The sequence below is a fragment of the Neocloeon triangulifer genome, unplaced genomic scaffold (genome assembly GCF_031216515.1).
Source record: "Neocloeon triangulifer isolate White Clay Creek 2 clone unplaced genomic scaffold, ASM3121651v1 ptg000012l, whole genome shotgun sequence".
Taxonomy (NCBI): domain Eukaryota; kingdom Metazoa; phylum Arthropoda; class Insecta; order Ephemeroptera; family Baetidae; genus Neocloeon; species Neocloeon triangulifer.
The window spans coordinates 13301930-13317814 of NW_026775554.1; the positions used below are offsets into that span (position 1 = coordinate 13301930).

Below are 15885 nucleotides of genomic sequence, written 5' to 3' on the forward strand. Positions count from 1 at the left end.
CACAACAGCTGAATTCATTTTATTTATCACCATTTTCCTGCTGATGGTCTCGTTGGCGGCTGCTGGAATTCAGGTCAACGACCAATTAACAAACACTTTCGGCAAAATGCATCCTCTTCTCGCAATATTTCAAAATAAAAATTTTAATTGACACAAATTAAGAGGTTTGCATAATCAACAAATCAACACAGTTGGCGCTTGGGATTCCCCCGAATGAAACAAAATTTCGTTTCTCTAGACGGATTTTTTTACTTCACAATTTAAGCAAAACCTCCCCTGACGACCGAAGCAAAACGAAATGCCGTTCGCTTGTTCATTAGCTGATTTAAAAATAAAGAGCCGCGAGAGTTGAAAGCAAGAATTGAAGGAAAAAGCGGCGCTGTTTGTACCGAAGAAAATCCATCATTCGCGTGTCGCGCGGGCCAGCCAAACAAAATCAGAGACGCACGTGGGAAACCAGGGGTGGAACAAACGCGGGCGAATGTTGGGGATCGGGGCTCAATATAAAAAACCGCACATCGGCGAAATCGCTCTCGGAATGCGATTGTGACGTCAATGGTGCGTTTTTAAAAGGCCCCTTCGTTTCAATTTAATGGCACTGCCGGCCGCGCAGATTGGCTCCTTTTGTCACCAAACCCTCTGTGTTTATTTGCGCAGGCAGTGAAATCATGAATAAGAGAGGTACGCCGGGCTAAACTTGGATTGCTGCATTCTCAGGCTGGGCGTGATTTTTTAATTCATAAATGTGACCTTCGCTTGACTACCATTGTTTTGTATCCAAAATTTTTCTTATTCGTTTTGCTTGGGATTATTTTGGCAAAATGAAAATTTGTTGCTTTTTACATTCATTTTCATTTTGAAGTTTTATTTGACGTACAAAATAAATACACTTTTGTGATAAAACCACGCACATGCAAAAATTTTAAAGATGCACAATTCTGAAGTAATCATTTTTATGTCTTGGAATGGAAAAATTAGGAAACCCGCGCTCAAAGAAGTGATTTAAAGCTGCCATGCATAATGCGCGCTAGATTTCAACAAAAAAAAAATAGTAAAAAGAGATCAAACAAAAAATAAAATTCATACATTCAAGTAGTGAGTGACTGGCCTTTGTTTTGAGATTAAAGTGGATCTTTTCACGAAGCAGCAATAACTTCACTTTCATAATTTTGATAAGAAGCCTATTGCAGGGATTCACTTCTACAATGGCCCTTTTTGAATGGACTTTGACTTTTAACAGAAATCATCTCTTGAAATGTGTCCTATTCTGAAATTTGTAGATCTATTGCAATAATTTTTCCAGTTAAATTATTGGTGTCAAAATGATAAAAGAACGGTTTTTAAAGCTGTTGTACCGAAAACATTAACAGAAAATGTCTTCCTTTTTTTAATAGTGACTTGTTTCCACTTAAACTGTTTTAAGCGAGTTTACTTTTTTCAGCCAGACCAGTTCATTCATAAGGTATGTTTTTCAAATGTGACGCCGATTCATGTTAATCTGGTTGTAGATCCATTATTTTGTTTGGAAATTAATTATAAAGAAGTTGCTGTTTTTCAATACAAACGCATTGCAGGCAACAATTATTGCCTCTTTTATATCGTTAATTAAATTAATTTCAATTTGAGCTCAATTTTTATTTTAGCCTTTAGAAATGTAAGGAATTGTAAAAGTTGCTCACCAAGTTAAATCAAATTTGGCAGTCACAGTTGAAAAACATACCTTTTGGGATGACACTAAACTATATAATTAGATCCTTATCAACAAATTGTGCCCTCACACCAACTCCTTCCTGCACTTTCTGCAAATCGCAACCAGACGAAAAAAGTCCACAAAAAATGCCTTTAGCAGTTCCTGGCCAACGAGACGTTGCGGTAGTTGCGTTGGAACCAAACCATCTTCTGGTAGTCGACCTCGTAAACGTCCGGGATTTGCGTGCCGGCCGCCTCGTTGTAAACCATGGACACGGTTTCGCGGCCGAGCAGCCGCAGCTCGAGGTCGATCAGTTGGCGGAAGAAACCGGTGTTGGGTCGGACGGCGGGTCGGACGCTGCGCAAATGGGCAAAGGCTTTGCGCAGGGTCATCCGTTGGTACTTCATCAGGTAGGCTAGGCACAGGGAGGCACTTCTGCTGACGCCCGCTGTGCAGTGGATCAGCACGCAGCCTCCCTTTTGCCGAACTTCCTCGACCTGTGAACAAAATTTGAATGTTTCAAATTTCAAGTTGAATATTTTATAATTTTTTTTAACCGCAAATTATATTTAAAATATTTACAAGATCTTTCCCAAAAAGTGGGATCCATTAATAAAATTCCCCTAAATTATACTCATGATTTTTTCAACCAGTAATGAATTGAGTGAATTGTACTTCAATTAAAAAAAAAGAACTATTCTTTGCCTTTTTTAAATAAATAATTGGCTTATTCTCAAGTTGAGCAACAAACTGTCATTTGTTTACTCTTTTCACATAAAACAAAAGCTTCTAGTGGGTATCCCAGAAAGAAAAGGTCTTTTATAAAACTCTAAATTAAATAGAACTAAAGCTACTTTTGGCAACATTAATTTATACCTTATCAGCAATGGCGTCGAAGTACAAGCTCAGGTCAACCCCTGGCGAGTCTAAAACGGCAACTCTAATCACGTCAATTCCGTCCAAGGGTAACAGGGGCAGTTCCGAGGTTGCATTCACGATGCACGTCACCCTCAGGGCATTCAGGCTCTGCATTCTGACGGCGTTGGCGCCGCAAAGGTACAGCCAGGGCGTCACTTGGGCGATCGCGGAGTTCGGAACCACCGACGGTTTGTTCAGGTTTCCACTGAGGACATAGAAAAAGTACAATTGTTATGAATTTATATTTACAGCCAAGGTTGTTTGAGACAATTGGACTGGCAGTCGAATAAACACCAAACTCTTGTGCGCAGTAACTATTTTTGTGAGTGAGTCTTGCTCGGCAATCTTCGAAGCAACAATGTTTATTTTCTCAACTTGCAAACTCCTCTGCGCGATTCGGCTATTTCTATCGGACCAAGTTCAAGATTGAAAGGAGTTTGAACCTTACCACATTGCACGCAGCAAAGGATACAAGAAAAACTTATTCATGAAAAGGCTAAAAAAATTAATAATTTTTGAAGAAAAAATAAATTCAAATTAAATGAGACTTGATTTTAGTTTATCGTGGTAGATAAGAAAAAATAATGATAAGCTTTTGCCGGTAATCAATTTACGATATGAATTATTTTCACTTAACAGAATTATTATATTCCGTCACAAAAACATCGAACTTAAAAAACTTTGAATTATTTTTTATATGATGAAATTCGAAAGCATTCATGGTGAATTTAAATAAAATATTTAAAGTAAACTAAATTCTCACTTGAAAAATTAATATTTTGACATGAAAAAAGTAAATATAATTAAAATAAAACTAACTTTTCTTTGTCATCATCCTGGACTTCAGAGTTAAGAGGATCGTTGTTGGAGTTGGTGTCGATCCTATTTCCCATTATGATTTTCATCTTGCAGAACACTTGCGTGCAAATCCACGATAGATTATTTGTTTGAGAGGGGAGCGTCCTCACGGACTGCGATTCAAAGCGCGACTGATTCTGCGAGGGACAATCGTCTGGACCAGAGCATGCTCATCCGAGGCGGCGCGCATGCGGCGACATGGTGTTGTTGGCGCCCAAGGCCTGTACGTGGGCCAAGAATTCGGCAGGGTATTCCAGCAGCGGGACACCTGTTCCGCACACACGATTTACTCGTCATTACACTTAATTAAATGCGACGTTTGCCAACCAAGCTAACGTGCTCCTGGAAATTCGCTTTTGGCTTAAATGTGCCTGATAATTTAGCGTCGAGATTCTCATAAATAAGTTCAAGGATGCTGGGACTGTTTACTTTCAATTAATTTTAAAAAAATTAAAGAAAACTTGAAACATGTGAATAATTTAATTGACCTGACTAACATTATTTTACACTTTGTTAAGTGCAACATTTATACAAAAAGTCTTATAAATTATGATATTTTTTTTTTTAATAAAAAGGAAAAATTTAGACTGAAATTATTAAATTTATGTAAAAAACAAAAGTTTTTTTTTTACAAATTTTATCATTTTCAATATTTAATTATGTATACATGCAAAATACTTACCCCTGTAACAAAAACACTCAGTCGGTATCACCGTGTTGATTCCGGCTTCAATAACAGTGGTGATTAAAATCAGGTACAACAAGTACGCTACTAAAATCAGCAGCGAACTTAAGTTCTGATCCTTCTCGTTCAGGAGAGGCGCGATTTCTAAGTGTCGGCACGTGAATAAGCAAACGCAGTTGATCAGAACCAGCTTGAGCGCGCACGACCCCAGAAAAGCCAATTTCGATTTGTAATAACGGCACGAGCAAAGCATTATTTTTTCTTTCAAGGATTTCTTTTAACGCAAGTGCCAAAAACGGAGGTGCGGTACCATCTCGTGGAAAGTTTGCGCAGATATGCCGATTCTGTGTGGTTTTCCTGGCAAAGAGGGATGATTTTCGTGACGTACCACAGGACACGCACGCCGAAAGTGCCTTCTGCTGTAATAATAACTGTTAAACCGCTGTTAGCTCAAGAAATTGGACGGTAACATGCGATATTAAAAATGAATGGTAATGGACGCTTGCCGGGAACACCATAAAATTATTCTAGGAGATGCTTTGGATTTTACAGCACTTAATTAAATTTTACAACGTTGTTGAATTTACACAATTTAATAATTAATATTCTTCTAAACCTCGTCTTCATTCTATTTATATTTAAAATTGTTTTCCATTCATTTCTAACTTTGGCAGATATATTTTAATCAAATTATTTTGAATCAATAAATATCTTTAAATAATAAAAAATTGCCAAATTTAAAAATTTTACAGATTAAAGTTCTGTGATTTATATAAAATTATTTTTGGCTCTTTCTGAAATCAATCATCGATGGTTATTTAATATTTTACTGTTAGTCTCAAGTCTTGACAGAGTGCAAAAATACCACCTGCTCAACTTAATTGTTAGAATTTACTTAAAATAACACACACAAAAAACGCGATTTCTTCCAAGCTTGTGAGCTCTCCGAAAATTGTTAACAAGGTCAAAAATTTCAAGCGAAATGCCGAAATGATATGTATGTAAAAATTAACCAGAAGTGACCTTTTGCAAACAGTAAAATGAAGAGAAGCAGCAAACATTTGTATCTAACGTAATATTGCTTTAACTTTGATAAAAACCTCTAATCGACTGACAAAATAATGAATAATTTTTATACACAAAATAATTAAATTTTTTGTAAGGCGTTGCTCGACAGAGTTTGACTTTTTACGCTGCTCAAAATTACTTGAATTACAGCCAACATATATTTGAACTCCCAACATTTTGCTAATCCACCTTGAAGCACGCGTGATATACAGCGCTTTTTTTGCTTTAAGAAACGCTGAATGAGTCCTTAGATGTGTCCCCGCAACGTTTTTGCCGGGCGAAACAAATAAATAACCAGAGGATTCACAATTTACGAGGGTAATTTAAACAGTAAATTAAGCTCTCCACCCCACGGCGCCGCGCAAGAGAGCCCATTTGATCCAGACGAAAAAGTCTTGTGATTAAAACCAGCAAGTTGCAGACCCTCGAGAGTCATTGACCACCGAAATGGATTTTGTAATTACAGCACGCGACGATAACGAGCGAGAAAATAAAACGAGCATGTGCGCATTAAGTATAAGGAAAGTTAAAACGCAGAACAACAAATGGGACTCGAGGCTTAAGGAATTTGTCAACGCGGCGTGACTTTCTTGCTTTTTACAGAACGAGAAGAAAGAAAATTCCTGCGGCTCTATTTTTGCGCGGTGTTTTGCCAGGATCGCGACTGCTTTTATAAATAAAAGGCGGCCACACATTGTTTTGGTGGCGCCGAATGGTCCTTTTGCTGCTCGTCACCTCCCGCTGGCATTTATCTCTTCCAGACGCAGTAACTTGTGGCCCACAAATTCCACTTCGCCTCGCAGATGGATTTGCTTGCCTCTTGCATAATGTGCTGGCGACGTGTGTTAAGTTTCAACGGCCAGACACAAATCATCCAGATGTCTGCCACGGAGGAATTTTGGCGTACTTTCCGCTTCTTACTAGTCAAAATAATAAGCCACTTGGTCTAAATATTTGCTTTAACTCATTGAGAAGCTAGAAATTAAATTTAACTATTTTACAGAAATTTAAAAAATATATAAATAATATATTCAAAGTTGCTATTGGCTGGCTAGTAATTTTCTGGTTAAACAATCTTTTTTAAAAGAAATCATTGATATAAAATGTTAGGAATGCAGAAAATGAAATAAAATAATTCAGTCATTGATTTTAAGCACGGGAATAGAGAGTCTTTCTAAATTATTTTTCTTTCAAACCAAAATTGTGAATACAACCTAAATTAGACGTCAATTTTCAGGCGTTTTAAAAAACTAAAATTTAATTAATCTTCTTTGGTAAATCGTCTTTTAGCTAATATTTTTGCAAAAGACGTAGTTTGCTTCCGAAGCGTACAAAACTTTTAAAATCTGCTGAATCACAAAATATTGCACGCAAATTCTTTTTCCAAGGCAATCCATAGTTTCCACTGTTTTCTCCAAGTCTTCCTTCCATCTCATGAAGACGCGTCCTTCCTCCAGGTACTCCTTCAGTGCCAACCTGACTTGTGCAGAAATTTCCACCTGAAGTGACCATGGAACTTCAGCTTGCGTTGGCCAACGCTTTTCACAGGCTTCACAAACGCACTTGAAGCGAAATCGTGACTGCAGAACTTGCTTTCGTTCTTCAAAAGGATCGGCGATGAAATGAGGGCCGTACGAGTCTACGATTTGCTCTCCTTTCCTTATCACTCTGATTGCCCTCATGATTGAGTGACGACCATAGTATTGTTTTACCACGTTTTGGTCACAGGAGTGGTTTACTAGAGAAAGGGCTAAGAACACTCCAAGGGCTATTCCGTGATCAGAAAAATCTCTTCCACCGCAGTTGCATCTATTAAACAAAAAATAAACAGGTTGTCAAGTAGAAGCTGGTGGAAGTTTTTCAATAAAATTATCTTAAAATGTTCAAATTGAAATTTTAAAATATAATTAATCTAAAAAATTTAAAAACTAATTGATGTCTTGTAGATGTTATTTTTATACTTTGCATAGAATTTAAAAACAATTTATTTAAAATTCAAAATATCATATTTTATCACAATAACATGTAAATTATGAAGTTTGAGCTACTTATTTTGAATTTTAATAATGTTCTTTCAATTTACATTAGAGCAGCATGATAAAATTAAATTTCTGATTTTTGCTTTCGGAAGAAGCAAGTAAATTAAAGGCATCAGAGAAACCAAAACTTTGCGTAATTATGTTTTCATTAAATATAATTTAATGAAAAAAATTTAATATCCTACCAGTTTGTTTTTTAATTAAAAATTTTTTTAATTAAAAAGTAAATAATTATTTTACCTTTCTGAAATTTCATGCGAGATTAGAGGAATTCCTTGCAGGCAGCGCAATAAAAACGCAGAAAGGGCAACTCGCTCAGGGTGTTCATCTAAATTGCATATTTTCAAAATGACCAGAGCAGTCGTCACTTGCGCAAGCGTCTCCTCGAATTTCCAACTGCGCGGATCGCAGTAAGTTTGAAGGAACGAGTGCAGACTGTCAGACTCGAAACCCCTGAGATTTGCAGTGCCGCTTTGTGAAATCGCCTCCAATATTTTTTCGGGCTTGAATAGGCTTAGGATTCTGACGGTGAGCACATCCACCGGAGACAATCCAGCTGCCTCGAGGTCGCCCGCTATTTGGCACTCGAACGAGTGGTAAGCCGCCCAGGCCGACACTCGACATGAGTCACCGCAGTACAGGGCCTGAAGCAATAAATACAAAATTCATATTTTCTAACCGATTCAAACTTAGAATTGGAAATGCAGTAGATTTGAATTGGTTCAAACCGGTTGAATGGACGCGTTTAACATTTACATACCTGTGCGCAGTTTTGGCATGGGACCAAAATATGGGACTTTGTTAGGCAGTAGGAGCAGTGAGTGTACTTGCAGGACGAATAGAGCACGTTGGCCAAAGGCAACTCAATGCCAACGACACATCCTACCAAAAATGTTGCAAATTATTCCAATTGCTTCAATACAAAGAATTTACTATTATTATCAAAATTTTTAACCATTAAATTGAATTTTTTAAATGGATTAATTTGGGAAAGTAATATTTTTATTTAAATATTTAATAGAAGATTAAAATTTTCATTCTTATTACAAAAAATATTTTAATTTCTTCTTTTTCTCTGTTTAAAAAAGAATCAATTATTTATATTTAAATATTAATTTTATAATGAAATTTCACCATCTTGTAATAAAACGTAGATTAAATAATAATGTTAAAATATTATTCTGTTTTCTGATTGTTTTTTATTAGTTTTTTATTTCAATTTAATTGCAAAGAAATGAAAAATAAAATCATGCATTATACATAACACAATAATAGATGAGTTGTTTCTTTTAATTTGCTTTTATAAAGACAAATTGCTCTCGCCTGGTTTAATGTGCTGTGCAGCAACCAAGTGCCTTCCTAGCGCCTCTGTTTGATGCAGTAGAGTGGCTTTGGAAAAAGCTTGAATTTGTTTGCTCTGCCCCGCATATAATTTAGGCACGTCGGCAGTCCATTTGTGGCAAAGAGGCTCCTCTTCTTTTTTGTAATCATCAATAACTTTACTTCCAGTCTTAATTTCGTTACTCAGTCCAGATTTATCAAGCAGATCTTTTTTCAGAGATTCTAATTTTTCGGCTAGTTCGTTTCCTTTGGTATAAGATTGAGCCTCGTTAAAATTTTTAAATGCCAAGTGAAATTCATTCCTCTGTAAATCTTCACTAATTTTTTTAATAAGCTTTAAAGTTTTTGCGTTTGACTTTTCAGAATTTTTTAAAACTACTGCTTTCTTTAGTACTGGGTAAATGAAAGGGAAAGAAAAATTAATTTTATCTTTGTCCCCTCCGGACAAAAAGACTTCTTTCATTTCGGCAATAGCCGCTTCTTTGGTATCGGCAAGCACTAGGCGAACACACTCGGCTGGGTTCATTATATGATATTTCTCTCATACTTGCGTTATTATTAAAATCAATGGGCTACTTATCGCTCAATGATGCTCGGATTCACAAATTGAGGCCTCTAAATGTGTGGTAATTAGTCTTATACCGTATTTTTAAGAAAATACGACTTTGTACAAATTGGTACTGCTTTTGACAAGTCTGAACTTGTTTGCGAGCCACAGCTGATGCCAGTGATGCCAACACAGCTGGAAACAATGATACCAAAAATGGTGCGCGCTGCTCTATAACACACTACACGAAGAAATACTTTGTTATTTCTTTTGTAAACTTTAAATGACAATCAGGAAAGTTTTATTTTTGGAATAAAAATTTTATTATCTCATAATATATGATATTATTTGAAAATCATCAAAGTACTTAACCAAGAATTCACTTTATATTGCTATTTTAATTTGAATTGTGTTTTTGATCTTATGCAATCTTGTGAAAGTGGTTTTATTAAAATGCAAAAAATAATATTTTATAACATATTATGTTATTAAAAAGAAATATAAAATTTATTGTAGTTGCAAAAATTATTTATATCAGAGGCGATCGTTGTCTATAAGGAGATACATCAATTATAATTTCATAGTAAAGTAAAGAATGGAAAATTTCAACTATTACATCAGCATAAAAAATTTAAACAATTTTTACTAAAAATCAAATGTAATAATTCATTTACGTTGTGCAATGTTTAGTTTTTTTCAGGCTAAATATAATTCATAAAAATTAGTTAGATTTCATTTCATTAAATAAATCTAGCATTAATAGTATTTCTCAAAATTACATAACTATTTAGGGTTAATATCGTTTACTAAACGTTGTACTGCAACTGACACTGCGGTAGCAAATGTTTCTGAACCGCTTTGCACCATTGAACAATGTGATGACAGAACCGCTACTTCATTGCTGGGTTATTTATATCGCAATTCATTCAGAGGTGGTTGGAAAATATACTGCTCAGAGTAATTTTGTTTGACGGCCCGTCATTAATCTTGTTCATTTTCGCATTATTTTCCCCTCTCATCTTTTAAAAGCCTTTACCTCGCCGTTGTTGACCAATTTCTTCTCTCTGAAGCGCAATTACACCAAGTCAGACCAATTTATTAACAGTTGGACTGAGACGCAATTTCCTTTGCGCCATTACAAAAATAACAATTACAGTGCGAACGGGTAATTTGAAGTGGACACGGCGCCAGAAACGTTCGGCAAGACAGACGTGTGTGGTTGCAAAACCTGTGCTTGCTCGCAAATGCAAAGAAATCACTCAGCTAATACCAAGAGTACGTGTACCACTTAAATTTCTATTTTTCAACGGCCACCACCGAACATAAATCCGATCTGCGCTGACTCACTGCAATTTTGGCAACAGAACTTTGAGTTTTGAACCCCATTGGTTAGGCAACCGGGCTATTTTTCTCAAAATTGCGCAACTCGGTCGCCTTGTTTTGCGAGCGCGAACAAAAAAATCCACTTTGCATCACCTCTTAACTCTGAGCAGATAGAGGTAGGTCTCTAATGTACCTCTTCATTACACAAGGCTTTTGCAAGTGACGGCGCCTTTGCGCGAGAGGGAGCTTTTTGAGTTATGCGTAAGCTTAATGCGAGATTCTTTTCTTTATTGCCAGCGCTGTTGTAAATTTTGAGATTAAAAGCGCAAAGATTATTATAGACCCAGATCTTGCATAGTATTCCTTTTTTACTGACAAATCCTTTAATGCAGGAACAACAAAAATGTAACAAATTTTATCATTCGTTTACCACCTGGTTTATAAATGGAATTAACATAATAATATTTGTTAGTAATTAAAAATTTTCAAGATGAATTAAAAATAAAAAAATGTGCTTCATGTCTTACATTTTGTAAAATGTTCAAATTTGAGCGGCAAAAATTTGTATTGAAATTATAATTATTTATATAATAAAATAAATAAATTAACAATAATATATGTTTTTAGTGATTTTTAAAAGTTTATTTATTTTATTTTTATTAAACCTCTCACTAATTTGAGACTGTGAATAAAATTAATGCATTATTAGATTTAGAAAAATTTCAAAATTTCCTGTTCTCATATTTACTTTTGAATCTTATAGTACATACTACATTTACAAGTCAAAATGTAACTAGATGTATTTCTTGCAACGTATTTAAATTTGAATTTTATGTATATCTCAAATGAATTATTTTCACTAATCACTCTCAAATAATGCCGTATTATTAATTATTATTACCTCTGTTTTTTGTCCAAATGGTTACATCACATTGTTAACATTCAAGTGTTGAAAATAACAGGGTTTCGGAGCGGGCGCGTTTTGGCGCTCCAAATCGCTCCAAAGCGCGTTTTGGAGCGAGGAGCGGTCGTATGAAGGCGCGAGGAGCGCTTTTTATACAAGGAGCGGTTGCCAAAAAAACGCGCCGCGCCTGGCGCCAAAGGAGCGCTCTATGTGGGCACTGCGGCGCGCCAGGCGCCAAGGCGCGACCTAGCTCAGGAGCAAGGCGCGCCTTTCGCAAAGGAGCGCTCTGATGAGGCGCGCCGTGCTCGGCGCCGCTCCTTCCGCGCCGCTCCAGGGTAGCAATTGGATTATATTATTCTCTTTGAATGCGATCTGGCCTATTTTATTTACTCATGTGCTTCCCCCTGTTGTTCTCTTATGTACACAAAAGTGAATAGCCACTGAACTGCCTCTTTTAAATTTATTTCTGAGAAGAAATTGGCACTTAATGAGACGTTCGTAAAAGTAAGAAAAGAACTGGGTTTTGTCATTGATGAATTTATAAAACTTTTTATATTAGAAAATCAATATTTCTAGACACAGCTACCAGCCTGATTTTATTCACTTCTATATATGTCATGTATATTATTAGGCCTTCTGTTTGGATTAATATGAGAATTCGTTAAACCGTCAATATTATTTAATTTTTTTTTTTTTTAATTTGAAGCTTCTAGTGGGTTGAATAATAATTTGATAGTATAGTTGTGTGTCAATTAAAAGGAGATTGAAGATTTTGTGCTGAAATTTAATTTTGATGATTTGAATTTAAAAGCTTTAACTATTATCAAAGAATGATTAAAAGAGGTTGTCAGAATAATTTGTTGATCCATTTAATTGATTACAAATAATTGTTATAATTTAATTCCCAATTTTAATAATTTTATGTAAATAAAACGCAATTTGATGCATTATTATGAAACGCATCTCTAAAAGCACGCCGCATTTTGGAGCGGCGCAAGTAAAACACGCTCCGCGCCTTGGAGCGGCGCCAGTATAAAGCGCTCCGCTCCGCGCCTTGGAGCGAAGGAGCGTTCCTTCCGAAAAGGCGCCGCGCCTTGGCGCCGAGGCGCGCTTTGATCATGGAGCGCTCCGCTCCTTGGCGCGATGGAGCGGTCCTAAGAAAAGGCGCGGCGCGTTCGGCGCCAAGGAGCGTTTCAAAAAACACCGCTCCGAAACCCTGGAAAATAATCTATTTGAAAAAAAGAATTGTTGGAAAAAACGGCACCACAACTAGCAAGACTTCCGACATGAAAAAGACCCCTATCCACTGCAGTCTGTGTAGATAATTATAACTGTAAAATTTTATCAAAAATTTCTTGAAACTATTATTTTTTCCGCACTATCAAATTTAAAGAAAAGAAATTTTGAATCGGCTTTGTAAATTTAAACTTAATTTATTTTCATTAAAGCGTGACTTCAACCTGAAGGCAAAATTATTCCATCTATGCAATATAATAACAAAATTATTCCTTTTTGAACATGTTATTTACACAGGAGCAAAATTTAAAAATCTTTATTTGTCTCAAGTTGTGAACAGACACACCTCATAAAGCTCGTTTACATTTTGAAAGTGGACATTAGGGAAGGTGCTGAGCCGCACGGTGAGAGGCGAACAAACACCTTTGCTATTTCGAGCCGGCAAATGGCAATATTCGCCGAAAAGAGGCGCCTATTATTAGAAAAGTCAGACCTGACCAACTGACTGAGTGGCTGACTAACGCTTTATGAAGTGTTCGGACCTCTCTCTATAATAACTTTGCCGGTCCATTGTGAGAAAGGTGCTAATTGCACGCCGTTATTCTCAATTTGCAGCGCCCGGTCCACCGAAAATGCGAAACGCGCAATTTGCTGCCCTCTCCACCACACCCAATCTCAACCGCCTGACCACGAGATTTGCCAAAAACTTTGTTATTGCCACGCAAAAACACCTCCGCAGATAAAAATATACCAAAGGCACCTAACAGATTTGAATTGTGTCGCTGCTGCTGAATCACGTCAGATTTTTTTCGCGTAATTTGCTTGGACCAAATTAGACTGCCGAGAGACGGTTTTATTTTGAAGGCTGACACCCACACTTTGTGGCGATGGGAATTTAATTACAATTAAGGCATTTTAATGAATTAATTAAAGAATGAAAAAATAAATGAGATTCTATTTGCCTAACAGAATGTTTACACAATTCAATTATTGTTATGATAAAAATATTCTCATGAAAATGATTGCTTATATTTGTGTCTAATGCGGTCCAATGTCTTTTCTTTTTCAAACTTTTATTGGAAAATAATTTTGTCGTAACTAGATTAAATTTTGAATATTATTAAAAATAATTAATAGAATTAATAAAATAATACATTTGATCATTCTGTCTTATTTATAATTATAAATTAAATTATTTAAATTGTAATATTTAAACTACGTCACTAGCTTCAGTGATTTCCTTTTGATGATTTATTTGTTTGGGGTTCAAATTTAAATACGTTTTGATTAATCAATTTTTTACTCCAATTGTTGTATGTTGTATTATGAAACACAAGTATACCAGTTTAGGGAAGTTGTATGGCTAATCAACAGCCTTCTTCAGTGTGACCATTCCGCGTGAAACGCGTCGTTGATCTTAATTAAGGCATCACATTCGTTGACCCCGTGTTTCCCTTAATCGCCGACGGTCCGATTATAGAGTGCCTACGTGACAGAGAGAAGCGCTTCAGCCAATTCAAAATTTTTGCACGCAGAAAAATAATAATTTTTTGATTTGTGCCCTTTACTTTTCTAAAATAACTTTGCCCCAATTCCTTTGCATAGCAAGACAAAGATCTATGACCGAGTCTCGAATGGTTCAACGATTTCGCGTCCTCGCGGGTCAAGGATCCTGATTTACTCGCGATTCCTCTCGCAGCTGCGTGAATTCTCGAATCCCTCGCACATTTCTCACCATTGATACAACTGGGTCAGATTGTCGCGCTGAACGAGATAGAATCGCGAATATAAATTTCCTCTAGAGATTAGACCTTCATTCGTCCGTGTCTCGCAGGAGACAACACTTAGTTTATGGTTTTGGCTAATGAAGCAGAAAGCGTAAAAAAGTAAAATTACTTTTTGAAGAGAACACGGCAGCGAGAGTGAGTTGAAGTGTCGCACAGTTTTAATGACTGAGTCACAAGGAAAACGCGGAAAATGAATGAATATTCTTTAGATTAAGTGTTTCATTTTGTTGTAGATATAAATCTTAAAATTCAACGAAGTGCTCAATTTTATTTCAGAAATTTGCCACTTTTTACAAACTTCAAAGTTCCTAAAGTTAAACATATTTAATTCAAAAGTAGAAGAGTTGACGAAGTTCTGTAAATTGTGAAATTTTCTCTCAAAACCACGTCTGCAGGGAAATTCATCTTTCAGCGCAAGTGCAGTGAACGCCGCGTTTTCTTTCACTCGGGCTGCTTTGGTGTCCAGCCAAGATGCTGGTTGGCACAAAATTAAAATTCTAAATTCCTAAGGGACATGTGGTAATCAAAACACAGCGTGTCACGCCGTGTGTCCACCAGATTATTTTTACATGCAACATAAAAATTGCTCGAATGAAAGAGTCCTGTCCCATATTTTAATTGTCACTTGCGCCGCCGGCCCTGCTAAAATTTATGGCCGTCGTAAATCAAACCATATTTTGCGTTTCCGCCGAGCAAATTAACATTGGCCGAGCCAAGAAGGGCTCAATTCTGCTGAGGGTTGGAAGCGAATCGATCAATCTTGAGGCACAAAAGATTCGACAATGCGCGGACAAAGGGTGTTTTGCTCGCTTTAGTGGACTCATTTTGCACGTGACCCCCTTTGTGCTGGCAGTTAATTGTCAGCAGGACAACGAACTCTTCGCAAGAGCTGAAAGATTATAGACAGATTAAATTTAATTCTATTAAAAAATGTTTAAATTAAAGATTTATCTGATCCAAAATAAAAACTTCCATTTTTATGTATTTTAACTTAATGAATTTTAATTTAGAATTTCATTTTGGATCAATTGTAAAATAAATTAAACAGTCTGGCTCCTAACATAAAATTCGTAGGTTAAATATTTCTTTGACTTTTTGTTACAATATCATTGGAAAAGTTACATTTTTCTTTTTGTTTCATTGCTCTTTATTAAATATTAAACTTTTTTTTTTTAAAATTTGCACCAATGTATTCGAATGAAAATTTTTGCTCGTTTTATAGTTATGTAAACAGGACTATTTTATAACTCAAAATTCCGCCGCCAATGCTGTAAGAAAATCTATTTAAAGTGCAGCCTTGTGAGCCTGTGCTGCTCTGTGTGCATCAAGTTGCACAACAAAGGCTCTTGGGTGCTGCTTGCTCTTTCACAGACCGCCTCCTTTGTTGTGACTCAAGCAGCATTTTTGGCAACTTTCGCGTTCCAATGTTAGGGGCGGCGCCGCCCTAAAATAGACGGACAGGAATTCACTCCCTCTGATTCACACGCTC

General features: G+C 36.3%; 2 protein-coding genes across 2 annotated transcripts; both read right to left on the reverse strand.

The window, feature by feature from the left end:
* Window positions 1–826: 826 nt before the first annotated feature.
* Window positions 827–3617, reverse strand: LOC132198226 (dual specificity protein phosphatase 14-like). Its single transcript, XM_059622122.1, has 3 exons — window positions 3428–3617; window positions 2567–2813; window positions 827–2187 (listed from the first exon to the last, which is right to left on the reverse strand). The coding sequence occupies exons 1-3, from the start codon at window positions 3511–3513 to the stop codon at window positions 1843–1845; spliced, it is 678 nt and encodes a 225-aa protein (XP_059478105.1). The 5' UTR covers window positions 3514–3617; the 3' UTR covers window positions 827–1842.
* Window positions 3618–6382: 2765 nt separating this feature from the next.
* Window positions 6383–9434, reverse strand: LOC132196805 (SET and MYND domain-containing protein 4-like). Its single transcript, XM_059619699.1, has 4 exons — window positions 8582–9434; window positions 8019–8140; window positions 7499–7902; window positions 6383–7028 (listed from the first exon to the last, which is right to left on the reverse strand). The coding sequence occupies exons 1-4, from the start codon at window positions 9123–9125 to the stop codon at window positions 6506–6508; spliced, it is 1593 nt and encodes a 530-aa protein (XP_059475682.1). The 5' UTR covers window positions 9126–9434; the 3' UTR covers window positions 6383–6505.
* Window positions 9435–15885: the final 6451 nt, after the last annotated feature.